We start from the raw sequence: 27,269 nt of genomic DNA on the forward strand, positions 1-27,269 counted from the left end.
GACACGAGCACATGGAGCGAAACGCACAGCAACAAATGAGAGCGCTCATCACGCTTATCCATGTTTACATATACAGGTAAAAGTAGGAAGTTTTCAGCACTACTTGCTAATGACCGCTAGCAATTCTGTTCAAGTGCCTCATTCAGGTGTGAGGAACCGCTGAAGAACCTCTAGAATCCACACCTGTGATGAGTTTGACTTGTGCAAATAAAGAATTGACCATTTTTGATCAATGTCCTGGCAATACTTGATGCACTGGGATCCACTCTTCTGTGTAGAAGGGATGACATTAAGTTTACAGTTGGATTTTAGTTTAATTCTCCAGTACCTGGCCAAAAATGAATGAATGACGGGGCCTCATTCATGCAACAGGAACAGAACACACTTGAATGGAATTGAATTGAATGAAATCTTGATGCAGCAACAATTTCTGTGAATTAATTTTGCGTGTGTTTTGATGAGGCCAATTATGCAAGATTATTAAATTTACTTGTATAGCCTCTGATGCTATGCATGACCAGATGCGAGTTATGAAACTTGATTAACCTTTAAAAACATGACAAATTATTTTTGCATTTATGCTACAGTACCTGTTTAGCAATCAGTCGCATCTGTAAACTTGAAGAAATGTCAGCTACTTTTGTGATCACTGCTGTTTTAAGAAAATAATTGGTTGTTAAACAAGCTTTGCAGTCAGCATTATGTTCACTCTATATAATAGATTTCTCTGAAACCCATGACAAACTCTTTTCGTCCAAGACTGTTTAATAAAAAAAAAGTGATTTCAGGAGTAATAGCAGTAAAAACATTAGCAGTTTGTGATCTAAAAGTGTTGTTTCCAAACGTCAGCTTCATTGAAGAACTATACAAATCCCTAAAGTGACAGAGGTAAACGTTAGTCAAAAGATTTCTTTCCAGCATGTTTGTATTAACATTAACACCGTCTCGTTAGACAGACCGTGTCGATTACTGTGGTACACACTACAAAGTTCGGTTTGGGAAATGCCGTGCTCTAATGAGTTATGTTAGAACATTGTTATATAAAAACACAAGGATTGGCTAACATGGGCCGGCTGCTGCTTTCGTCTTGATCCAGTGAAGCGTCCTCAGTGAAGCCGCTTCTGTAGATGTTTACGAAGGTCAAAGTTCACAAATGCCCATGAGGTTCACAGGTAAAAAGCAGACCAAAAATTACGCATTACAAGTGGACAAGTCATTTCAAACATCAAACTAGAATCCGAGGGAATCGTTGGGCAGCGTAGTCATCTTGGAAGGCCACTTTCTAGTGCTTAGAGAAGCCTCTGGCTCCCAGGTTGGATGTGGGTGAGAAGGATGTATAGAGGTAATCATTCAAGAGTCCAGTTCCTGGCACGCACCCTTCCTGTCGCCCCTCGAGCGCTGGAACCCGTGTCGGGCTCAGGGCCGGGGTCTCAGGCCCCTCAGCTACACTTGCAAGATTTGACGATCATGTTGGAGAGCTGCTCCACTTTAGGCGTTCGGCCCACGTAGTAGAGGATGGTGAGCGGCTCCAAGTCTTGAGGAACGCAGCAGGGGGAAGCGGAAGCCTCGGGGTTCAGCGTGTTGTACAGGCTCAGCAGCTGCCCAGAAATCAGGAGACAAATTGCACGTTTTATTTCTACAGCACAGATCGTTTTAAAGCAGCTTCACAATCATAAACAGGACAATAATTCTAAATAGTGTTAAATTAATCAGTAATGAAACATTCAGTTAAAGCAGCCCATTACTGAGCTCAATTCAGACCTCAATTCTCACCTGATGCCATCAAATTATTTATATCCACATTATTTTGATCACACTCGTGTCATTCCAAAAACTTGTTGACTTTCTTCCATGGAACACAAAAGATTGTTGCATCTAGTGATTTTGTTGTTTCAGTTCTTACGAATGTTTTGCTAATTTAGTTTTTGTTTATTCGGGTGATTGAACTCTTTATGCTTTCATGTGCATGGGGGCAGTCATGGGGGTACTTTTTTTTTTTTTTTTCTAAATTGAGATTTATACATCATATGAAAGAAGAATTTTTTTTGTTTTTTGTTTTTTTTCATTGATGTATTGTTTGTTAGGAGGACAACTTTTGGCTGAGATGCAACTAAAAAAATCATAATATTGAGAAAATCCCATTTAAAGTTGTCCAAATGAAGTCCTAAGCAATGCATATTACTAATCAAAAACGAAGTTTTGATATATTTACAGTAGTGGTTATGAAAATTAAAAAATATCTTCATGGAACATGATTTTTACTTAATTTCCTAATGATTTTTGATCATTTTGACCCGTACAATGTATTGTTGGCTATTACTACAAATATACCCCCGCGACATAAGACCGGTTTTGTTCTCCAGGGTCACATTTGGTATCATTGACCTCTCATCTGATGTGACATAATAATAATAATAATAATAATAATAATAATATGATTTTCAATGAATAATGACTGTTTCTCACACAAAGCATCATGTGACTTCAGAAGGGTTTAGTCTTGGGTCTTGACTACACCTCGACTTTAATGGTGCATTGTGACAACAGGGGCAGAGCCATATGAATGGAGCGATTCAAGTGGAGTTAATGAGATTGAGCAACACCTACACCACTCACCGGTCTCGAGTACCGCGGAGGAGCTCCGGCAGGATAAAAAGAGGAGGAAAGACAGTGAAGGACGAGAGAGGACCAGGCCTGGGTTTTATTTTGTGTTCTGGTTTTGTTTGTGCGTGACAGTCGTCCGGGAGGGGCTGTTGCGCTGATTTGTGATTCTTTTATTATTTTGTGTTTAAGTTTCATTCAAATGTTTGCCAGTTCCTGCCTCCTTCTTCCCGTACTACGAACTTCATTTCATTTGTGCCAAAACCCATGAAGAAGGAGGGACGCACTGCCGAAGATCCCTCGCCGCTGTGGTGAATCCGCGATGCCATCAAGCACGTTGGGTCAGTCTGCCGCAATGGACGTTGGGCTGGAGTGAGTAGCCGGGGGACGGACAAGCTTGCTGTCGGCCACCTGGGATGTGGAGAGAATGCTGCAGTCCGTGAGGGAGGGGTGGAGTCACCTCGTCCATGGCGGCAGATTGTTACGCCATGTTCGATATCACCGCGGATTCACCACAGTGGCAGGGGATGTTCGGTTTTGGCACCAATGTAATGTTCGTAGTATGGGAAGAAGGAGGTGGAAACCAGCGGACATTTAATTAAAACTTTAATAATAAAATAAACACAAAACCCGCGAATGACTGCCACACCCAAACACAAATAAAATCAAAACACAAAATAAAACCCAGGCACAGTCCTCCGCTCCTCCGTGGGACTCAGAACTGTTGAGGGGTACAGGTTTCGCTCATTCTCATTAACTCCACCGGGCTCACTCTGTTCCAACGGCTCATGGCCCTGCCCCACTCATCACATGCATCTTTGGACATTTCTTTCCATTTCATTCATTGTATTGAAAAGAGCAGCTTGGACATTTTTCAAACAGTATTATTTTTTCCACTAAAGGAAGTAGGTCAGTAGGGTTATACTGGCATGAAGTTGATGACGTTTGAAGGAGACTCTCACCGAGCTGTGTGTGGTGTCAGCGCTGCGGAGGTATGGGCACGGTCCCGAGCAGAAGTTAGCATGATACCCTTTCGGTTCGTGGATCCACCTCCAGCCCAGATCCTGTCGGAAGTCAATGTACAGCGGCCGAACGCAGCAGTTCTCCTCATAGTTTCTGAAAGCAGAAGAAAGCAGTCACTTCCTCCATCTGTCCATTCACATCCTCATGCTCTTTGGCTCCTGGTGTGGATTCTGCATTCATTCAGAGATGTTTCCATGCACTTTTCACTTGGATGTTTCTTAGACTTCTATTTCGGTTCTGTATGGCCTTATAAACATGTCAGACAGTCTTTTGAGGATCAGAAATTCCACTGTAAGGTGTGTCATTTTTTCCCTCCTGGATCTGACCCAGGTGTGGAGTGCTAACAGAGAGCCACACACTAAAGAGCCAGTGCACTACACAGCATACTGGGACAAATCTAAACTTGCAAGCTCTTGCAGAGCCTCCCATTCGCTTCGAGCAGTTAGGTGCCAATTAAAAAGTGAATTCTTACAAGGAAAATCTCTCCAGACACATGAGGTGCACTGCTGCTTACTGCAACGCAAAGCAGGGATGTGAATTTGGATTTTACAATTTTTGAAAAGAGAGCAGATCTAATTCAGCTTGCATTCCTTCCTACAGAATAACATTTACAGTATGTTTATACATTTGGCAGATGCTTGTATACGAAGTGGTTTGCATTGCACTTGAGTTATTTGAGTTCAAGCTTACCCCGGGAATTAAATAAATGACCGGAGCTCCAAATTCGCAAAGTTTCACTATTAAGACTTAAAGTTATTGTTTCGATTTTTTTTTTTTCACATTGTATTATATTATATTTTTGCAGGCCCAACCCGTAAGTTAGCATCAACTTGGTTTCCTCCAAAAACCCCAAGAGGGTTCTTCCACTGGCTTTCGGATCACTGCAGGAAATACGCTCTTAAGACTAACACCTTTAATGAATATTCAATTTTGTAATTTTGAAGCCTCAATCCCACCAGAAGTGAAAAGCTAAACATGCTATAAACAAAATAGTCCATGCTCACATGATTTCAGCATCACCATCATTGAGCTTCAGTCTTCATTTGAAAACTATTTCCCTAAAAGTTTGAGTTAGAATGGTTTGCGAGAGTGCGATTATACACATGATGAGGCTGCAAAAGCAACTAGACATTAGATGAGTATCCCACAATATTCCCATTTAGAATTTTGCGTAAAAGCTTTCAAAATATCGTGGAAGACTATCTTGAGCTTGTGTTCACCACAGATCTTACTTCAAACATTTAACCCTAAACCCATTAAAAAAACCACTGACTTCAGGACAGTAGAATCAGAAGGGCTAAAACACTAACTGGTTTCAGGGTTGGCCTACAAAAACACATCATCCCTGCAGACATCTATATTGTGTCATTAGGCCTTAAGTTGAAGAAACACTTACGAGAAGCAGTAGTTGGTGTCCAGCGCACGTTTGCGTCGTCTAGAGGTGGGCAGCACGTCCAGCCGGTGTGGCGGCAGCATCATCAGGATCAGATGAGGGAGAAGCTGCTCCTTCTGTCTTCTTAGTCGACCCAAATCCCAGCGGTTGTGCTCTTCGTACTCGCTCTCCATCCCTGAGAAAGCAGCAGAAGCACAGTCAGTCTAAAACTCACACACAGGCTCACATTACAAACCTTAAAGCCTGGCTCAGGGTAAAAATGGTCACCTAATTACAATCTAATGTTCATTGGAGTGTTTGGATGGGCTTTTACATCCAGTTCAGTTCTGTTCAACTGCAATGTTACAGCTGGCAGATAAGGAACGCAAAACTACATTTTTGATACTAAAGCATCATTTGTATAGCATAACAGTACAGGGATGACAAAATGAAATCTAGTTTAAATCATCTTTAAAAAAATCTGCTTGTGTAAAATGTTTTTTTTTTTAAGGTACATTAAATTTAAAGACTTTTATCAACTAAAAGTTCAGATTTATTGGACTATGACCCAGTCATGAGGGTCTTTGAGTGTCTTTGTGATTTCACTGCAGGTTGTTTTCTACCAGGCATATTTTCTTGTTGCATGTCTTGCATAAAATGCATTGCAATCTCAGGACAATCTGAAAATTAATTTTAATATCCGTCTGAATGAAATGCATTTTTATATTTCTGCAGAATGCATAGTTTTAAGCAGTTTGGCCCAGCCACAAAAAGAGCCATGTTACTGAAATAATATAGGATTTAATAAATAAATAAGGTAGCATCGTCATGTTTACTTTAAAGCACTCAAGCACAAGAGTTCACAAAGTGTCTAATGTGTAGTGCACTCACAAAACAGCAAGAGCTTTCTCAAAACAAAACCAATCTTCACACAACTTGTCAGAGGCTTCTAGTCGTGATACAGCTAGTTTTTCCGAGAAACAACTAGTCACTGGAGCTGACAAACTTCCCACAAACTTCTGCTCTGCCTGAAAAGATAATAATAGATGGAAAATTTGACGTCTACACACGTTTTCCACTCGTGTTGTCATTACAGCTGTTTTCTGAGATTTCTTCATCATTATTTTACCACTTTGTTATGTGTTATTATTTCAGTATCATCGGTTTCAGATAAAAGCACCCCAAAGCAAGAACTGCATTATGTATCAGAAGCGTCTCGCTGCAAAGTGGATCAGAGTGCACGCTGACGTCTGGATTCAGCTTCAGCAGCACTTATTCCTGTTGAGAAGTGGAAGAGCGTTCCTGAAGCCCGGCACAGACAGCAGCTCCAGCTCTCCGTCTCCTTGAGCATCTGCTTATTCAATCTGTTTGTGATAGCAAAAGCAGCTTGGGTCCCAGGAGAGGCGTTGCCAGTAGATATGGACACCCCTCTTTCATTGCGGGCCAAGAGTCTGAGTGCCCGCAGTGGCGGTGCATTCCAGCCAGCACGTTCCCAAAACCCCAGACACCCGCGAGGCCCTCAGAACTAAGTGAGATTCCATACGGCAGCGCATTACCATGATCACTGCGTCTGACCGCTGCTGAACGGAGCGCCGAGGCCTTTATCTCAGCAAAAGCATGTGTGATGAAGGTGTGACGAGACGAGATGAGGGTACATCACAAGAGCTTATGGAAGAAACCTGAGAAACTGAGCAGTCATCATATTGTCGACTGAAAAAAGATTGCAGGAGTATATTTTGGGGCAGCTGTGGCCTAAAGGTTAGAGAGTTGGACTTGTAACCTGAAGGTCGCAGGTTCGAGTCTCGCAGGAGTTGTAGGTGGGGGAGGGAGTTAATGAACAGCGCTCTCTTCCACCCTCAATACCCATGGCTGAAGTGCTGATAGTGATAAGTGACGTGACTTTCAGCCAAGTATGGTGACCCATACTCAGTATTCATGCTAGCATTTGACCCATACAAAGTGCACACGCACACAAACACACACACACACACAGTGAACACACACCCGGAGCAGTGAGCATCATTTATGCTGAGGCGCGCAGGGAGCAGTTTGGGGTTCAATGCCTTGCTCAAGGGCACCTAAGTTGTGGTATTGCCAGCCCGAGATTCAAACCCACAACTCTAGGGTTAGGAGTCAAACTCTCTTACCACTAGGCCACGACTTCAGTGCAAGATAGTGACCCCCCAGTTGCTCCCCGGGTGCTGGATCTACAGCTGCCCACTGCTCCGGGTGTGTGTTCACTTCTCACTGCTGTGTGTGTGTGCACTTGGATGGGTTAAATGCAGAGCACCAATTCCGAGTATGGGTTACCATAATTGGCAAATGTCACTTTTTTCACTCTCACTTTCATTTTACAAGAAAATACTATTTCAGTCTGTGTTATTGAATATGTTACTTGACATTTCTATGGAATTATTTGTTTAATGAATCAATGACTCTGGATCCAAACGATTCACTACAACACAGACTCCGGATCCAAACAATTCACTACTGCGCAGACTCTGGTTCAAAATGACTTAATTTTCACAAGATGACAGCGGTCATACTGGAATGTTTTGGCTTCACATTTCTATACTGGAAGGAAGTGAAGATGCATTGTTCACCTTTTTTTTTTACAGTCTATGCCATAGAATGTAATAAAACAACAGCATACCACTCCTGTAAAATCTGTGCTTGCAAAGGTTCTGCATGATCTTCTTGTCCTAAACATTCTCAGGGTCTCAATCAGGCTCAAATTAGTCTGGCAAAATTGACGCCATTGTTAACATTTACAGGTGAGGCTTCATTGAAACAGGAACTAAACGGGTCAATTTCCCGAAAGTTCTGTAATTACAAACAGAGTTCAATGGATCTTGTGTCCATAGTTACAGTAGCTAATGATGCTTTTGGGAAACACACCCCAGGTTGTATGAGACAGACTGGGAAGAGAGGTGCTGCAATAATGTAAAATATGTGTAATATATTGCGTTTTTGGAACAATCAAGCATGAAAATCTATGCTAGTAAACCCCAAAAACCAACTCAAGACTTTGTAAAAGAGCATAAAATAACCCCTTTAATATGGTAATAAAAAAAAAAAACTAATAAAAAAAAAAAAAAACTATTGACTTTAGAGTCTTGTCTGAATAGGGCTAACACAAATACAGTACAAGTGGGACCAATAACTAGACTGCATAATCACAATACCATAAATATTTTTTCAGAATCATAACAAACTGATACATTTTTTTTATTGTAGTAATGCAAAAAATGCATAACAATTAGAAATTATCCCATCATTGCATGTTGGATTCTGAACACTTGAACAGCACTGTTTTGCATCACTCACCTTTGAATCTGACCTCCAACACCTCATTGACGTTATCAACGATGTCTCCATTGGGACTGAACGTGTGGCACGGGCAGTGAACGCTGACCTCTAGGCCGAGGTTGGTCTCTAAAAAAAGTGGAACACCACACAGTTCGAGATACATTTTCTGTGTAAACATCTCATTCCAGATTCTGTGTGTATTTGGACGTTCACAGCCTTGCCCTCACAGCATCTTCTGAGCAACGGCTACTCACAGTATTTTAGCCCACATTAGACTGCTTCTGCATTACCAAACTCTGTTCAAGTATCGGCACTCTGAGAGATTTTGGCTCATCATAAGGAGCTACAACTGTGCAGTTCACAGGCCAATTCTGAAAGGTTTCTGACATTCATTTAACATCAGTTTTCAAACTGTCATCATTTTCTGAGATATGCAAACTCATCTTTGTTCATTCATTGTAATAATTCCCCAGTTATCAACAGTGATTCCTACATAGATTGAATCATTAGTGACTCTAGGGATTGACTTCAATAATAAATAGATTCAAAATGAGTATTCCCCTTATATCTGACTGTACAGTAGAAAATACAGTGGAGTTAGAGTGTTTTTTTGGTGCAGTTTATCATATTACAGCACAAGAAGCAGTCACTGTGTGGTCAGAATCACTCATCACAACTCAACTTTGGGATTTTTTTCACATTTGTACTTTCTCTGCCAATATTTTCACTAATTATACTGACAGCAGTAAATTCATGCACACACATTTGCTGGAAAACCACAGCATACAGTGAAAAACACTGATTTGTTTATGATTTTAATGGATGATTCCACAGAAACATCAAAGGCTTGTAGAGTGTATTTCATTCACTGATTAGTCACTGATCACTTCACACTTAATAAAAAAAAGTGAAAGTGCAGTACAAACTGTACATCCCACACCAATGTTGTTTTTTTCAGTGCCGCTGACATATTTACATGAATTCCAACAACAATCTTAAGTACGCAAACCAAAATGTGTTGTTTACATGACATAAACACACATCTTTCTATCTGATCACTTAATGCAACACATTATATTAGTCAACATATCACCAGGGCAGACCTCTGTATCTTAATGCCATGATGTAATAGTGTTTGATGAAGGTTAACTTACCTCTGTACATGAGCCACTCCCGTATGGTCTCAGTGACGTCAAACGAAACCCATTCCGGCGTTCCTTTAGTCAGAACGTTCTTGCCGCCGATGTAACGCTGCTTAGCGATGTGATCATCTGGACGAAGAATCTACCAAAACACACGCAACATGTTAGCTTAAAAGTCGCTCAAACAAAAAGATTGTGCATTCAAATCTTGGCGGAACGATCGTATTTACAAGTTGTACGCACATGAACGCCACCATAAAATGATATTTATACGTGGGAAACACAGTATTTTCTTTAAGCAGAAATTAAGATTTTTTGTTTTGTTTTCACTTACATTAATGGTAAGCTGCATGTAAAAAACAGTATTGTACAATTAATATAGAATATATAATGATTTAGTTTACAGCATAAAAAACATCCAATGAATTCTTTATCTTAGTTTTTTTTAACATACCTGACTTCACAATTTCGACTACAGTAGTTTTGGCCTCAGACGTCAAGCCCACAGACTGATGCATACGGCACACACAATTATGCTGCGTTCCAGGCAGGTTTTTGAGTTTGCAAGTCACGATTTGAAACCACGACTCACGTCTTTGTTTCAGGCACTTCTCACCAAACTGCTTGAGCGCAAATAATTGTAGCTAGATTATTAATTTTATTCCAATGTTATATTGTCCTAAAGTCTATTTCTCACCATGTACCACTTGCATAAACACCACATTCGTAGGCAATATTATTCGTAGGGGCTGCAATTGTTGTTTCGCGGGCTATGTGACGTCAGAGCTCGGAACTGGGAGTACATCAATCTAGTACGAGTTCACGAGTTCACCGTTCTAGTGCACTTTCACTGGTAGAAGGTTGGAAAAACACGGGTTACGGGTTGCCTGGAACGCGGCATTAGAAACACTTTGGGAGTTTCGAAGTCGTCATCGGATTGGTTGAATTATACAGGATTTCTGGGAGACGTGCATGTCGTTTTCCCACTAGAAACTAAAATGCAGTGATGTCTCAGGAATTCTTCACACCAGTTATTGTGGGGACATTTTCATGCCCCCGAACATGATTGGTTGCTTTACCTGTCAGTCATATGGCCTCTTAGGCAGTCCTTGGCCATTCAAAGTGCCCATAGTTCCCAGACCTACTACCGTCTGTCTGAAGACTTACTCTTCAGTGACTCTGAACATTAAACTGAGATATGAGCAAAGTTTTTTAACATGGAAAATAATGACACACGTGATCTTGAGGAGAACACAAACTTTCTCCTGTACACGTACAGACAGACAGAGATTAATCCAGACACCGGAGCTGCCCGAGGCCAAACGTGTCTGCTCTCTCACTCATGGAAAAACTGAGTTGTGGAGTCTGATAGCCCATAATACAGCACGTCAACGCCTGCAAACTCAGTCAACACACACTGAGCACTTCACCGCGTACACGCCTCTGATTGACAGCTACATTTGAATGCAGGTGAAGATTCTTGTTCAGAACCAGTTGCATTCATTTTAGATACTGGAACTGAATATTTTCCATGATGTTGACAGTTCTTGAACTGAACTCTGGCAGACATCAGCTCTGTTCCTCTCTGTCTACATAGACAGCATCCTAGACAGAAACTCGTAAGGGAGCAGTTGAGAAAGTATTTGTAGCATGATACTTTCTAAATCACACAAATAACTTTGTAGTGATACTTTTCAACACTGAAATAATTACAAGGCGCTTTGAAATGCTTGATTCTGATTGGCCATTAGGGCCGTTTTTGATTTCTGACATGAATGAAAGCGAGGCTGTGAGGGATTGAAGTATGGATTGGACTGCTATTTAACAACATAACAAATGTTCTGACAAAATAAAACTTTCAGCAAACAAAAACTCCATAAAACTGTTTTGAAAGTAGTGAGTTGTGAAAAGTTTGTGATGTACGACAACTAGATACTCTAGATCGAAACAGGTCTATCCCTTTAAATCTGTGTTACATTCAATTTGGTGTCTAGCCTGACTCTAATGATTCAAGATTCAAGCTTTTTATTCGCTACATGCACAATTATATAGAGCATATATAACCAGCAGTGAAGCTCATCCAAGAAGACGCTACAATCTTGCGTCCCTCTTATAGGCTAATTATTGTTTAGAAAATGAAATTTGAGGACTTAAATATTAATAACAATGTTATGTTGTAGTGTTCACCCTCTCTATATAAGAAATAGAGATGTATAAAATAAGATTATAAGATGATAAACAGGTTAGTGAGCTAATGAAAAAATTAAACTCAACATATCAATATTTTGTGACCAATTATTTACTTTTGTGCCAAGCAGGTGTGTAATAGGCAGGATTGAACCTGTCAGGGTTTATTTTGCAATAACAACCATCCAGATGTACAATATCCCTTAAACTTATAGTTAATATTTCTCTCCCTTAGGATATCTTTTGCTAATCTCTTCACAGTGTATTCTGGGATTGCCTTCTCCATGATGAATAGGGTACACTGTGCACTATTTACTCCAGTGCAGGTCTAGTGTATGAATTTTGTGTTCAACATCCCACACTTTATGTTTTACAGCTAAATAAGTGCATCATCCATGTATTTAAAGTGCACTTATTGTAGGAGTTTTCAGAGTGAATACAATGCTTGCACTATTTATACAATAAAATGGCATAAATTTGATAGGACCATGGCACGAGAAATTATGTTTTAACCCAGTTTGAGTTTGCAGACTGAATCTAATATGCATAAAAAAACAAAGATAATATTCTCACATGATGTGTGATTCACAAATGAATTGTTAAGGAAGCAGATTTATTGATCCTTAACCATTTCTGATCCTTGGCTGTCAAATCAGACCACAGGCAATAAGCATAACATTTTTATTTTTAATGAAATTAATGTTATATATATATTTTTTTTTTCTTTTTTTTTTTAATAATACTTAGTCTTTGATATTTTGTATTTCATGATATTAAATAATATTTACCTCTGAATTATGGATCATTTACTTCTAAAGAAAATAACATATTAGATTAAATTAAATTAACAGTGTTTAAATTATATAAACACAATTATATATATATATATATATATATATATATATATATATATATATATATATATATATATATATATATATATATATATATATATATATTTAATTTTACTAGATTTTTTCTTTTGATTCAATGGATCAATGAATCATTCATAAAGACAGTCACTTACTTCATGAATGAATCAGACATTCTGAACGAATCAACTGAATCAATGACTCACTCATTACGAGCAACTTCCTGCCACTTACTGGCACTTTCAGTGTCATCAAAGTACCATTTCATGTTTTTCTCATCATATTTCTATATCAAAATGTCATATTTAAACATTGCATTAATGCATTAACGTCAGGTGTGTTAAACAGTCAAATAAATACTGTTCTTCTGCAGTCTAAACTAGTCTAAACTAACTGATTTTATTTGATTGGGATCATCTTGGTGTATCATATTGACTTAATGGTTTAAACTTAACATTCTCAATAAAACAAATATTAATGGACAAAAACATACAAGAAAAAACTATTTCAAATGTCATGCTTAATTCAATGCGTTACTTGCCGTTTCTTTGTAACCGTTTGTAAAATGTACTCCCACCCCCAGTGTACATTTAATAAGGTTAGAGAAAACTGCCCTTATAGAGGTAAAAGATGCCCTGGGAAATCAATTTAAGGAGGCAAGTATTGGCCTGTAATTGTAAAGTTATTGATAGAAGTTAGCTTAAAAAAAAATGCTCCTAACATTTTCACAGTAATTACCAATTTGTTATCAGTGCAAGTATAAGAGGAAACCATAGACTGTTCATTTCTTACGAAGGTATCTCATCTATCGTCTTCACTACATGTGCAGTAGAAAAGCCCCTTGAAAGCAGCTGTAAGCGGCCCCTCGCTGTCTGACGCTTCAGTCTGCCAGATAAAATCAGCATCCGCCGCGGCTCCGGAGCACGGAGGTCCCACAACTGCTTGGCCCATGAAAAGCAGGCTGGGATAAGTAGGTTCTGGAGCGCTGCGAGGAGCTAATCTAACATCCTGTGAGACCGCGGCTGGGGGCGGAGGTCCACCGAGAGCAGTTGAGCGGCCCACGCCAGAATGTGGGGGCGAATCGCTCACTTCACGCCCCGCCTGACTCCAACGCTCTCTCCTGCGGGGCAAAGCAGCTTGTGAGGGGAGACTTGAGACCAACGGCTCCTTTACAGGAAATGCTGGAACCCGATCAGGGCTCTCAGGATCCCACAGGAGATCCAGGGGGAAACTGAGCGGAATTCCCTACTGTGAATACAACACCTATAGAATACATACTTGTGGAATGAATCTGTTATATAACGAGTGGCAGGGTTTTATATTGCGGTTAGAGGCATCGGCATGTGAAAGTAAAGCTGGGAGTTTCTCAGAATGCTTCTTTTGTTCGCTTGCAATTGTGCAAATGTTCTTCTGTATAATCCATCAGCACCTGGAATACAGATCAGGCCTGGAAAAGACTCGTGCTCGAGCTGAGTTCAGAACAGTGCCATCATCTTTCTCTGTGTCTGTGTTTGTTCTGTGTGTGGAAACTAGTGTCTGAGGCTCAAATGTGAACGATGTGTTGTACTTATGAACTACTCATGTGCTAAAGCATTGAAGATAATTAAACTAAGTACTATAGAAAACAAATGATCACTTTAACTGATCATTAAAAAGTTATTAAGGTTTGGTTAATTGTTAAAAATATTCACTATACACTACTATTGTTTTTTTTTATGTTTTTTAACAAATTGACATCTCTTCCGACATCTTGTCTTCTAAAGACCCTTTTAATTTTTTTTTTATTCTACACCTGTGTTACTGACTGATCTGAAGAAAGCTCTTTACATCTCATCATTCAAAGATGTACACAACCTCAGGCTTTGTGTGAGTTTATGAAATAGTTTTGGCTTTATAATGCTTGTAAATACCAGTAAGACTGTCATACGCTCAGCTCAGTTTCACATACTGTTCATGTAAATCCATTCCACAGAGTTCTGCAGATTTTCCCTTTAAAATTAGTAGAGAAAACATCCAGAAATCCCACCTGGGCCTGATCATAAATCCTCTAAGTCTTCTTGGAAAAATAAAGTCTTAACCCTATAAAGCCTACTGTATTATATTTGGAGGACTCCAAATGATCAACATGATCAAACTCTTCTGTTAAACCTGTTTCACACTCAATCTCCTCGTGTCTTCTGTCTCTGATTGATAGTTTAGAGTCAAATCTCTTCTAGTGTAACTGTAGAAGCATCCAGCTTCAGCTCGACTCAAATCTTGTCTGATTGTGATCAAGTAAAGGTCAGAATAAGGTCAGTGATATCTCCAGATGAACTCTTACTGGACTGAAGCAGCTCAGCTTTACTTGATTCTCCATCAATCATGTTTTAGAGTCTCAAATCTGATCCTCAGGATCTTTTGAGGAGCGTTTGTTTCCAGAAGCTTTACTTTCACTGTTCCTCAGCAGAGGAATGATCTTCACAAGCCTCCAGAACATCTCACATCTTCAGGTTATGTCAGTATATGCTCTACTGTTATTACAGGCATCAGAATTTAATCATATACATTAAACATATCAGCATCTGCTCTGTTTGAGTATCTAAATAAAACTGAGCATTTTTTTCATCTCCATATTCTCACTGTATCAGACTATAAGGATCCATAAAAGCCTGATTTATCAAATATGATACTCCAAAAAATTCCAAATTCCATTTGAATTAATTGGAGTTTTCTGACCATGTTTTCATGTGAAGAGTGTGATTATCACCTGGTAGAGCTCGATGCGCTGCTCGTTTCTCTTGGCGCTGGAGTTGGGCACACGCAGCGCACGAAACTCTGCCCGGAACAGGTTGGTGGCGTTCTTCTCCATGCTGGAGACGTTGAAGCGGAACACTTTTGATGTTATTCCCTTGGGGCAGTAGGGAAGGTCATCTGTAATGGGAGAGGTCAGAGGTCAGTTACTGTCAGAGAACAGTCATCGGTTTCCTCTGATCACTCATTCAGGCAAACCTCTCACCCATCTGTTTACGCTTTGTGGCACAGAAGTTCAGAAATGCAGAAATGAAAGCCAAATGTGTACAGGACTAAACTACAGAACAGGTGCAGCCTCAGATTACACGAGTAAATGTCATAAATATCACAATATACTGTAGTAAATATCATATCATTTCATTTCACATTAACTGCTCAGAAGCATATGGGCGCTTCAACACTGTAAACTATTTTGGAGATTAAAGATTATTAAAGATTATTGGAGTATGTTGTACAAGAAAATATAATTTGTAGTCTTTCTACTTCAAAATGTCCTGTTTATTTTTTTCAGTCTGTTAATTGCTGTTTCTTTGTAACAATTAAAAAAAGCAGTTCTGAGTAAAACAAGAAAAATAAAATTACACCAAATTATTTTTAGTGGATGGTACATTAACTCTTAAGGCTAAAAGTGAATATAATTCATTATATAATAATACCAGTGAATAGAAAATCACAAAAAAGTGACATTTATTGTAAAGAAAGATGCACAAACACACATTTCAATGCTAATTATTGACACACACACACACACACACACACACACATTTCGTTTTGTTTTATTACTCTTCTCCATTATCTGAAGATCTACTGCTGCCATGTTCAGAAGAAGATGTATCCCAGCGTTTCTTTTGGTTGTTTTGACTGTGCAGTGAAGATTGCCGTTAAACGCACCAATCAAAAAGTGGGCATCATTCACAAACAAGAGCGTGCCTATTTCTCATGCAAACAGATGTGTCAAACACATTCATCTGTCCTGTGCCTCGTTCTAATGTTGATGAATCTAGATTATTACGAGTTCTCTAGCTCAACTTTAATTTTAGCATTTTATTCAACCCTTTTAAAAAGCTGTAAAGCACTTCTTCTGCTTCGTCTTAGGTCTAACGCTAGAGTCTGTGCTCACTGATGACAGACCACAGTCCATTAGCGATCCACTAAATTCCTGACTGGCTGGCTGGCGAGTCAGATGTGGAATATTTATGTAATATGAACAGATTATGCCAGATCTGGCCAGACGTGCTGCACATACTGTACCTCATGCAAACCACACACTTATGCAAGCCTCCTTCTTGATTTTGGTGCACAAAATGCTAACATGTACAAAGTCACACCATCTTTCCTTGTGGTGCACAAAAAACACCAAAATCGAAAAAAAACGCAGTGCAAAAGTGCAGGGAATGAGCATGCAAACAGAAAGATGGTGTGACGACGGGTATATCTTTGGAGAATGCAGTGGCTGTTAACCCAAACCGTCTCTCCGTAAGCTTCTCACACCACTCTCCTTCTTTAAAGCCCCACTTTGAGATTTGAAATTCTAATCAACTCTTCGGTTTCCTTCTAGATGATCTCATTTTTCCTACTGCTGTGTTTTAGGTGGATTTCACATTACGGCTGATTTTCACCAGGGCTGTAGCTCGTAGCTCATTTGTTCCATGAATGGAAGTGCAGGGATTTTTGCTATAAATGAAGTCGAATACAAAGATTAGTGTGCAGTCATCAGATACGGGTCAACCGGGCGGAGAGTGATGTCACCGCGATCGCACGCTTGCCCAAACACCTCCAGGGTTCACAAACCAGAGAGAAAGCCAAACCAGTGATATGATTGTGATGTGGTAGCAGTTTACAATTATATTCTGTTTGCTAATATTAATTAATTGCATAGTAAACTTTATTTCTTTAACAATAATATTTTAATTGCCTGATACAATTAAATAATTTCAGCCTCTTGTAGACCTTATTGGTTACTTACAGACAATTATAAACTTGAATAGTTTTAATTGTTTATATCTTTATCATTTCTAAGTGTTGAAATGCATTTTATCGTGATTTTTATATTTTATTATTATTATTATTATTTTTTTTTTTTTTAAAGGAGGTATTGGTATTTATGATGTGTAGTTTTATACAGATCAGAAAGTTAATTACTTGAATTAGGAACTCCAAGATTTATCCAATATGTTTTCTCAATTACTGAGAAATGTCACTACTATCACACCTCTTTACAATAAATCAAAATCAACCGAAAAGTTGATTAAATATCTAATCCTGGAAGAATAGTATGAAGTCCAGCTAATAGTGCAGAGCTGTAAGGGTTAAATCATTTTTACCCGCCAAAGATACAGCCATCAGAACAGATAACAGCGGACTGAACGCAAATCAAAGCAACTTGTAAAGGCACACAATCTGTGAAGAACATTGTGTGTTTTCTTTCAGGTCCTGTGCTGTCTTTTTTCTGCTTCCAAATGGCAAGTCCGAAGTGAAATGATGTCATGCGGTAAATATTCTGAGTGCATTTATCAAGCACTGTATAATAGTGAGAGGTGAAGTGACTGTTTGACTTCTGCGGTCGTTATTTTAAGTATCTCTGAGTGAACGTGGAATCCCTCAAATAAATGACACGACGGCTGAAAGGCCGCAGACTGTGAGATGAGATAATGCGCAAAAACCTTCTGCTGACTCCAGCGCTCACGTGACTGCGAAATAAGAGACGAAGAGAAGGAAAAACTGTGTGTGTGTTAGTGTGTTTTGGCCTGCAAATGCAATCTCTGTTTTGCTTGGAAATGACATCACCTTCTTACTATTAAACATATCAGAAGGGCTGCTTTCTGCAGCTCTGATCCACGTCCATCGCTCTCTGGCAGCCAGGAGACTGCCACCATCTGCTAACTGGGTGTTCCTCCATCAACAAAGAGCATTATCTGGAAAGTTGACTGTGACGATGGCAGGGTTTTCAAGAGCCAATCAGTCGACGGCTGGAGAGACTGGAACGCAGGTGCACGGCTTTATCTCGCTCTGCTCTGGGTTAATGGATAAACAGGTATGGAATGGCAAAAATGCTTTCCAATGTTGTCACACACTCATTTTTGGATGCAAATACACCCAGAGCCGATAAGAAAGCGTAACCTGTTGATGCACTCAAAGCCAATGCTGGGACGCTTGGAAAAGCATGATGTGTAAATGATTCCACACCCCACAAGCTTCCAAAACTCAGTGCATGAAAAGCCATTACTTTAGCTGATGTGTATGGAACGTGAATATACTTTACTCCATCCACCCTCATCCTCCCTTACTGTGCTCGCTGAAACTGAAAACTGCTTGATGGAAAGAAAAGGGATCCTGTTGCCAGGCCACAAATGTGCGTCTTCCCACTGGAGTGCTAAAATTCTTTTGTGAAGGCTCCAGTGGGACTCTGTTTAAAAATAACACTGAGCACTTGCATAGTGGCGTGGGGTGATAATAATTTAATACGAAGCACTTAAAAATATACATCTATCTGATGCAATCACCTGCTGCCATTATAAAGAAGAGCGTGCATGCATAAGCTTTCAAAATTATTCCTTTCCGAGGAAAAAATTTGCCTCCTTGACTTGCACTCACAAGCTCATGCCATATTTTGTCCAATCAGATGCTCTCTAGAATGATTAAGTCCCTCCTCCTTATACCACCTGCCATCAACTACCAACAGCAGGCAGCCAATCACAGTTCACAGCTCTGATACTCTGAGCTCTGAAATTAAAAAATATATTTTCCACTTAAACTTGTCAATCAGGGTTTTTGAAAGCATTTGCCTCGAAAAATAAAAAAAAGATATTTCAGACCATTCGGATCAGAATCCTCTGGAGAAACTCTTTCAAACCAGCAGGTCCCTGAGGAACATTCCAAACGGAACTCAGAGGTTCCTGCGAGAACATTGGGTAGTGTTCCAAACATAAGGCTTCTTTATGGGCATTCCATAACATCCACGGAATCTTTCCATTCCATAAAAGTTATTTATACTGGAAAAGTGTCGAGAAAAATAAGTATAAGGATTTTATTTTTATTTATTTTTTTTGGGGGGGGGGGGGGGGGGGGGGGGTTGCAGAATGGTTCTTCAATTGCATCACTGCAAAAAATAAAAATAAAAACAAATCAGTTGAAGCCTTTATTTTTAGGAGTACAACAAGCCCACAGGGGGAGATCTTGAAATACTGTATATATAGAAGTTCATGTCATCCAGCAAACAGCTCAGTTTGGACCGTCTGGTTCTGATCTCACTAAAACCCATCAGCTCTCCACAATCTCTTGTCTCGCCTTTGAACAGCTTCACCGTGCAATCAAGTGTGCTAAACTAGGAAGACTTTCACACAACTGACTGTGTCCTCAAATAATCTGGGGCCCGTCTGGACTTGGATGGGGCCCAGAGACACATGGAAAATTGACCCTCCGATGAACGGACAGACCAGACAAACCATGCAAATGGTTTTCAGATGTCGAGTCGTTCCCTTTATTATCAGGACTGATTAAAAACTGTTCAGTGAATCTCCTCGTGTGAACGTGAGTCAGAGATGCACTATCATCACCTTCCTGCAACAACTTCACAAACCTTCACAAACACAGTGACATTATATAACAGTTTTAATGAGATAAACAAATGCTTAGAAATACGGTTTATATTGCACCCTGCTCTCTAGATATTGTTATCAGCCCTGGCCATTAGAAAACCAGACCAGATTTTCGTATTTGCATTTATATGAACGACTGACCTATTAGTTATTTAAAAGCGTTACTATAAATGAACATCCATGGAAAGCCCCGTCTCCGGTGTGGCACCTCCTCCTCGATGTGGACTTACTGTTTTCGGGGGAGCCCTGGATCATGTTGAATTTGTGTATCTCTTTAGCGTAGTATTCGGTCTCTGTGTTGTCCTGGCCGCAGCTCTGGTGTCGGTCTCGTCCTAACTCCTCCAGCAGTTCCCTCGTGCTGTTATAGAGGGCCAGCACTTGATAGGGCACCTGATTAGGGCCCAGGGTCTGCGGCGGGCTGGTCAGCCGCAGCTTGCTGAGGATCTGACCCCGGATGGCCTCCACCCTCTTCTTCTTGATGTGGTCGATGTCCACCGTGGTGCAGGTTGACAGAGAGAAACTCATGGTCACACTGTTCAAGAGAAGAAAAAACAGCAGTCCTCTGCCCAAATGCATGGTTTGTTCTGTACACTTGTCACACTAGTAAACACAGTTCCAGTTCAGCTGAATAGGTTTAGAAAGATAATGAGACTAATTCCAGGTTGTCCTCTCTATGGGCTGGAGTTCAAGTGCTGAGCCTGTTTTCTCCATGAGAGTCCATTCTGCAACTTTATTCCATAGAAGCACTACACAGTAATCCCATAACATCCTTAAACATCCATCACTGGCGCTTTACAAAGGACCAGACTTTCAGAATAGTGTTCCCCAGTCGCATTTTCCCAGGAACCGAGCGCAGTGAAGGACTCCTGAAGCCTCTCGTGTCAGATGCACGCGCTGAGTGCCAGGCTTATTTCGCTCCCGCTGCGCTTTTATAGTCAGAGTCGGAGTGACGTGTGCGGTGGGCAGAGCTCTCCGCCGCTCTCCCATTCATACAGTCGCTTTTATATAATAGCTAACGCATAGAAAATGTAATTGCATATTACGTAACCCAAAGCGATGGAAACGAATTGAATATTTTAGAAATGACTGTGCAATCCTAATTATCTAAACGCCAAATGTCCTTCTCTGGCTCACTCTGAGCGCTGGGTTTGTGAAGTTTGTGCGCCTCCTGCTGGATGTGTAGTCTGATTTAAAAGCACCTTATATCTTCATAATAATCACGTCTGTGGCGTTTCTAGAGACATGCAAACTTTATTTGAAGTTACTCGTTTCCAGAATAGTTTCCTTTAAGCAGATCTTTATTATGATTGCATTGCAACCATCTTTTTTTTTTATTTTATTTTTTTTATTTATGCAACTTAGCTAGGATCTGGTGATCTTCATTCAGATTTCACTGTCCATGACATATTTCAGTTTGCATGAAGTCACTGATGTCACGTTACAGTGGGAACATGCATTTCAACATTTCTATATATGGCAAGATCCAAGCGGTTTAAAGCAGCATGCACAGGCAATGTCCTAAACAATATAAGACCCCAGATTACTGGCACATAACCAACTATGCATTAAAAAACAAAAATAAACAATATGTCAGAGCCCTCGGTGACGTTACTGTCCCACAGACAGCACAGAAATCACACACTGACATTATATTACACCACATTCTCTCAGGGACAGAGAATAAGTCTGAACTTTGGATTTGCGCTCTAATTATAGCTATGTGTATAGGCTCTGTGCAACCTGGAATTTTAGAAGAAACTAAAACATATTCTTTTTATTTATTATAGTATATACAGTAGGGGAAAAGTCCTAACAGACAAATTCTGAATTATGTAACCATTAAACACAGTAATCTGCAAACTGAAATTGGTTATGTTCCAGTAATCTGCAAACTGAAATATGTCATGGACAGTGAAATCTGAATGAAGATCACCAGATCCTCGCTAAGTTGCATAAATAAAAAATAAAAAAAAGATGGTTGCAATGCAATCATAATAAAGATCTGCTTAAAGGAAACTGTTCTGGAAACGAGTAACTTCAAATAAAGAGGCACAATTTTGAATATTTGAATAGTCTCATCACTGTCACAAAATTAATCATTATTAATACTTAAAAAATCACAATGAATACTCTCTATTGTGTCAGTGTATGGATATTTTCTGTCACCTGAAATCATCAACATACAAATTTAAGATAATGCAAAACTCTTTATTATGATGATTCTCTTAAAACAGGTGGGGATGGTAATGCCATGGCACTTTAATATTACACTCAATTCTTGCCATTTTCAGATAATAACATACTTATGATAATTCAATGTGCTTTTCATGGCACATGCCTAAAATCAGGGTATGATCATGGTGTCAAATTTGCAATTTCACGGTGTTTAGAAATTGCACATTGTAAATTTTTACAGTTTATCAGCCTGATTTTTATATATTTTTTATTTTTGTACATGGTCAGCCCCAGAGCGGACAGAATGAAATATTAATGTAACTGAACTGAGAGAGAGACAAAAAGTGTAATTAGCCTTAATTACAGCTACTTATGAAAATGTTCACGATTACAAATAAGTGTTACATCTGAATATATTCACACACATACAGTTTTTATGATCTCTTTCCTAAATTGTATTGACTGCTCTAAAATATGAGACATCAACGTTCAGGACACAGAATAGGACACATGTTTCTTTGATAACTGTTTTATTATCTATATGGGTTTGTGTTTATACTTGTTTTTTTTTTTCCAAGACATTGTCAGATGCCAGTGTTTCCTGTCATATGCAGAGATTGGATTTCAAAATTGTATCATAGCTATGGTTTTAAATCTGTCCAAGTAAAACGAGGTGCTAAAGTCTGATTTTGTGGTGGCTGTACTTTTAAATTAAACGATTATAATCGTAATTCAAGTGATGGAGGATTTTGAGAGTCTGACAGTGTTAACCCTGTCTGCTTTAAATGTGTGAAAATTGTTAACAATTTAGAAAATTAATAATTTAATTGAAATATTTACACTACTTATTACATTTTAAATAGTGTAACTTGTAATGTAATATATTTCTAAAGTAACCTTCCAAACCTTGAGAATGACAGTATATCATATGAAGGGGAGCAAGACAAAAATCACCTTTTGAACAGATCGACAGTTTTTACAGCTTTCTTATGAAAAGAGTCAGAAATCAAACGCATACAGAGTTTTAATTCTTAAAGAAGAGGGATTTTTCCTTGCATATGACGAGGTTCAGCGGTGAGGTGAAAACTGTGAGTTGAATACTGTACCTAATCTAATCTTTACGTATTCTATCTATTTGTATTTGTTTTATTTAATATACAATTAACTAAAGCAACACGAGCCTCAAACACAAGCTTGCTCTATATTTTGTCTGTTTTCTTTTTATTTATTATAATTAAAAACAAAAACCCTGCTAACTGAGACTTGTAATAGTATACATTGCTCTTTTGTTGTTTTTGATTGCTTCCACTGTCCTCATTTGTAAGTCGTTTTGGAAAAAAAAAAGTCTGCTAAATGACTAAATTTTATGTAAAAATAATAATGATGATGAATGATAATATCTTCAATACTCGTGAACATATTGTGATTCGTTGACCTTAATTTTCTCTTTGCAAAATATAATTTCTTGCTTCTTTCATGGTAATTCTGGGATGGAGTATGAGCAGAATGTGTTGTTGCCAGGTTTTCACTATGATGATGATGATGATGATGATGATGATGATGATGAGCCAGATTAGTGCGCGTGTTTTTTGCATGCAAAAGAGCATAGAACAATGTTTGAAAATCTGACAGGACACATGCATATGCTTCTGACAAATTCACTTAAGTATGAATGAATTAAAGTATATCTTCATATAATCTGGCAACCTTAGTAGCGTATTAAAATATTTTGTAACAATACAAAATATGTTTCATGGATAGTTCACCCCAAAATGAAAGATTAACACAATATGGTAAATCCAGAAGCTCACACATCGGAGCTTCCGTGTTTATGAATTGTTAATAAAAGACATGTTAAATGTGTGTAGTCAGGGACAGAGTGCAAGCATATGTCTAAGATAATTCTATTCTGGTTAATAAACCGTGTTTTTTAAATGTTTATCCTCTGTCTTAGAAGTACTGATGTAAAACCCTTACATGTGAACTCTTTCTGTTTAGAGTATTGTGAGAGTATGAGATCAGTGAATAAAACCCAATGGTGACATGAGTGTATTGAATACAGTGGTCTGTCATTCTTTCTTCTTTTATGTTTCATTGCCTTATAGGGCTGTATTTTTTAAATGGGGAAATCAATTTTGTTGTACTGCTCAAGAACATGCAGAATAGACCTAAAACCAACATTGTGGCGTGATATTTGATTTTTATTTGCCTGTATATTGTCAATTTAGAAGGTTTAGTACATGGCTAATTAATGCAGTCTGCTCTAAAGGCGAGTAACGGATGTTGTGAGCGCTGGTTTATTCTGGTGTGTGCTATTTTAAGGAGCTTTCACTCAGTGAACTTTCCTCTTAAACATTAACTAAGGATTGTTTGAGGCATGTCTTGCAGCGTGACCGCAGGGCATCGGCATCCGTGGCATGCCATCTTTGGTTTGTCCCCAAGACTGCTGAGAGCCTTACGTGATTTCTGCTCGGAATTCTAGCTATGCTTTTTTTTTTTCCTGTAAACTTTCCAAATTAGGCTGCGTTTTCCGATGTAAAACCAGGATTCTCGAGTCCCCTGTGGCCTCACATCTACATGAAATACATTTTTCTGGCATGAAGAGTTGACAGGCCTGTTTTCCATGTCTTGTTTAGTTTTGCTCTTTGTTTCTTTATGTTCATAAAGCAGACACATCTGAGCATCCAGCACTGAGATATGATCCTCATGCTAAATACTGGGACTATTCACTCTTTGATCACTTTCATACACACAACAGCTCTTTCTGGTCTCTGATGGCTCTACAGGGGGTAAACATGAGCTACAGTATAATTATAATTTAATCTTATACTGTGGAGCTGTTGAAAGCTTGAATCTGATTGGCCGGGGAATGCTCTAGGTGTGCTATCATTTTCAGGAAAATGCGTGGTGAAAGTGTCATTGATCACATTACTGCTTTGTATCACTTGGCCAAATGATTTCGATTATTTTAAAGGCTAATAACAGCAAAATAACCAAAACCCACATCGACACGGACCAAGGAAATAAATATAGTAAACATCAAGATTAAAACAACTAATTATTTCCATATGTTTGCCACAAAATTAAGTTTTATTATGTACAGCAAGCTCATATTCTCAAATACACACATACAGTACAGACACACTGTGAGGTAAAGCTAGTTTTATGTTTGATATTCACTGCATACGTTCCTAGGATGCTTTAGGGACCGTCTGCAAATTTACCTCACAGTCCAATAATGAATTTAGTTAATGTTTAGTAGGAATGTAGTAAATACCTAGAAGACAAACTGACTGAACATATCTCCCAGTGTCTCATTTTAGACAATACTTCCCCTAAGTATGTACAGTGCACAAATATGTTTTATTTTTCACAGAAGTAAGGTTTTCATGTTCCAAAGATTGTAGTACATTCCTAGCGTCCAGACTGACTTAATACAGGTTACAGTTTCCCAATACCTCCCTTCATATATGTACAGTACACAGTTATTTTCATTAAAAAAGTAACTGTTAGTGTCCAAAAGTGTTTTTTTTTTTTTCTTTTTTTTTTTATGTTCCAAAGTTTTAGTATGTTGCTAGATACATGACTGACTAACTACAGCTGAGATTTTGCCGGTACCCCCCTTACTGTAAGTGCAGTGCACACATATGTTATTCTACAACCTTTGGAATATATATATATTTGGGAAATTTACAGTAATTTTATTTTTCTTATAATTGTGTACTGTACATGAAGGGAGATATTGGAAGAATCTCATGCACTACAACCTTTGGAACGTGAAAAAAGAAATATATTTGTAAATTACTGCAATTTTTTCTAAATATATTTATGTACTGTTCATACTATAAGCAAGATATTGGCAAAATCTCACCTTTAGTCAGTTAGTCTTGTATCTCGTTCTACAACCTTGAACATGAAAAAACACTGATGGGAGACACAATCAGGTAATTCACACACACTTAACCTCTCTCTCAATCTCTATTTCTAATAACCTTATTAATAACTGCATTTATTTGCTATCAACGGCTCAAGCCTATACTAGCTCTAAAATGACATTTTGGAATTAGCAATGGAGACCTGCGATGAGATGCGTAATAAATTAATTGTACACGCAAGAGTGTTTTAAGCACAAAACCTGACAAATGTCTGAAATACACCATCTGTACAATATCTTCGAGTGAGGTACCTGTATTATAAACGGTGCATTGCAACATCACCTCAGGTGTGCATTATTCTCTAATAATTCAACAGCCTGTCGTTAGTTATTGCTTATTCCACTCTGCCTGAATGCTAAATTCACTGAGCTGATTTTATTTAGAGTTTATTACATTTAACATGTTTTACACTTGTATACACATTCAGATCAGACAATCAGATTAGTATTGTTTTTGTTTTTTTTATGTATTGCATGATTACATATTATTCACACAATGGCAGTAAATTTATTGATTCTCCCTATTTCTTCTTTTTTTTCACTCTTTTATATTTTCCTTTCTAAAAGTCCCACCATGTCATACCATTCATCTTGGACTAAATTAACAAATCGTGTGTGAATAAACGTACCGCTCAAGCAACAAGACCATGTATGAAACACACGGTTACTCAAGTTACTGGTGTATAGCTGTGAATCTATACATGACCTAAAATGAGTAAACTAGATTACTCATCTTCATCACGTAATCTGTAATCAGTAACGGACAACAATTTGTAAGTAATCTTCAGTACAGGAGACTTCATCTGAAAGGATGGGACACTTCTTCCCTCATTTCCACGAGTTGTGTGAAACAGCTTGTTCACTTATATCATCTTATCTGAGGCGGTATGCTCTGCATCCCAACCCCCCGCAGCCTCGGAGCCCTGACAAATGACCCTGCTGAAGGAACCCAGCAACGGAAGTTTATTTGCTCTGCTGTGTTTTTTTAAGTTGAAAGTAACTGAATTCCTGCGGGCCTCTGGTGTATTTGCAGACCCAATTTGGTAATGAGAAGTGCGTCTTTTTTCAAGTGCATTTGCGGATTGCCCACCCTTGTTGTGCCCTGAGGAATTCTGTCATTTTAATGCTGGACCGTTATTCAGCCGCTCACAGAACCGACATCATAACCCAATTGACTAATTTGAGAATGAAAGAATGAGAGCGAGATGGGTGGTTTTTTTTCCCCCTGTGAAGCTATTTTGGGTCATGGCTGGCCAGAGCGGTTCC

General features: G+C 38.8%; 1 protein-coding gene across 1 annotated transcript; it reads right to left on the bottom strand.

Annotated features, from left to right (window-relative positions):
* Positions 1 to 747: 747 nt before the first annotated feature.
* On the bottom strand, positions 748 to 20,798 carry LOC128031399 (transforming growth factor beta-3 proprotein). The gene is made up of 7 exons (XM_052619642.1): positions 20,125 to 20,798; positions 15,253 to 15,416; positions 9,460 to 9,589; positions 8,324 to 8,431; positions 5,021 to 5,192; positions 3,564 to 3,717; positions 748 to 1,598 (listed from the first exon to the last, which is right to left on the bottom strand). The coding sequence occupies exons 1-7, from the start codon at positions 20,468 to 20,470 to the stop codon at positions 1,440 to 1,442; spliced, it is 1,233 nt and encodes a 410-aa protein (XP_052475602.1). The 5' UTR covers positions 20,471 to 20,798; the 3' UTR covers positions 748 to 1,439.
* Between the last annotated feature and the right edge of the window lie 6,471 nt (positions 20,799 to 27,269).

Source organism: Carassius gibelio, chromosome A17, assembly GCF_023724105.1.
Source record: "Carassius gibelio isolate Cgi1373 ecotype wild population from Czech Republic chromosome A17, carGib1.2-hapl.c, whole genome shotgun sequence".
Taxonomy (NCBI): Eukaryota; Metazoa; Chordata; class Actinopteri; order Cypriniformes; family Cyprinidae; genus Carassius; species Carassius gibelio.

Coding starts and splice junctions, on each gene's coding strand:
- LOC128031399 (XM_052619642.1), bottom strand. CDS start 20,470: ATGCATTTGGGCAGAGGACTGCTGTTTTTTCTTCTCTTGAACAGTGTG. Junction 15,417..20,124: donor CCAGGGCTCCCCCGAAAACA/GTAAGTCCACAT, acceptor CTCCCATTACAG/ATGACCTTCCCTACTGCCCC. Junction 5,193..8,323: donor GTTGGAGGTCAGATTCAAAG/GTGAGTGATGCA, acceptor CTGCTTTCTCAG/GGATGGAGAGCGAGTACGAA.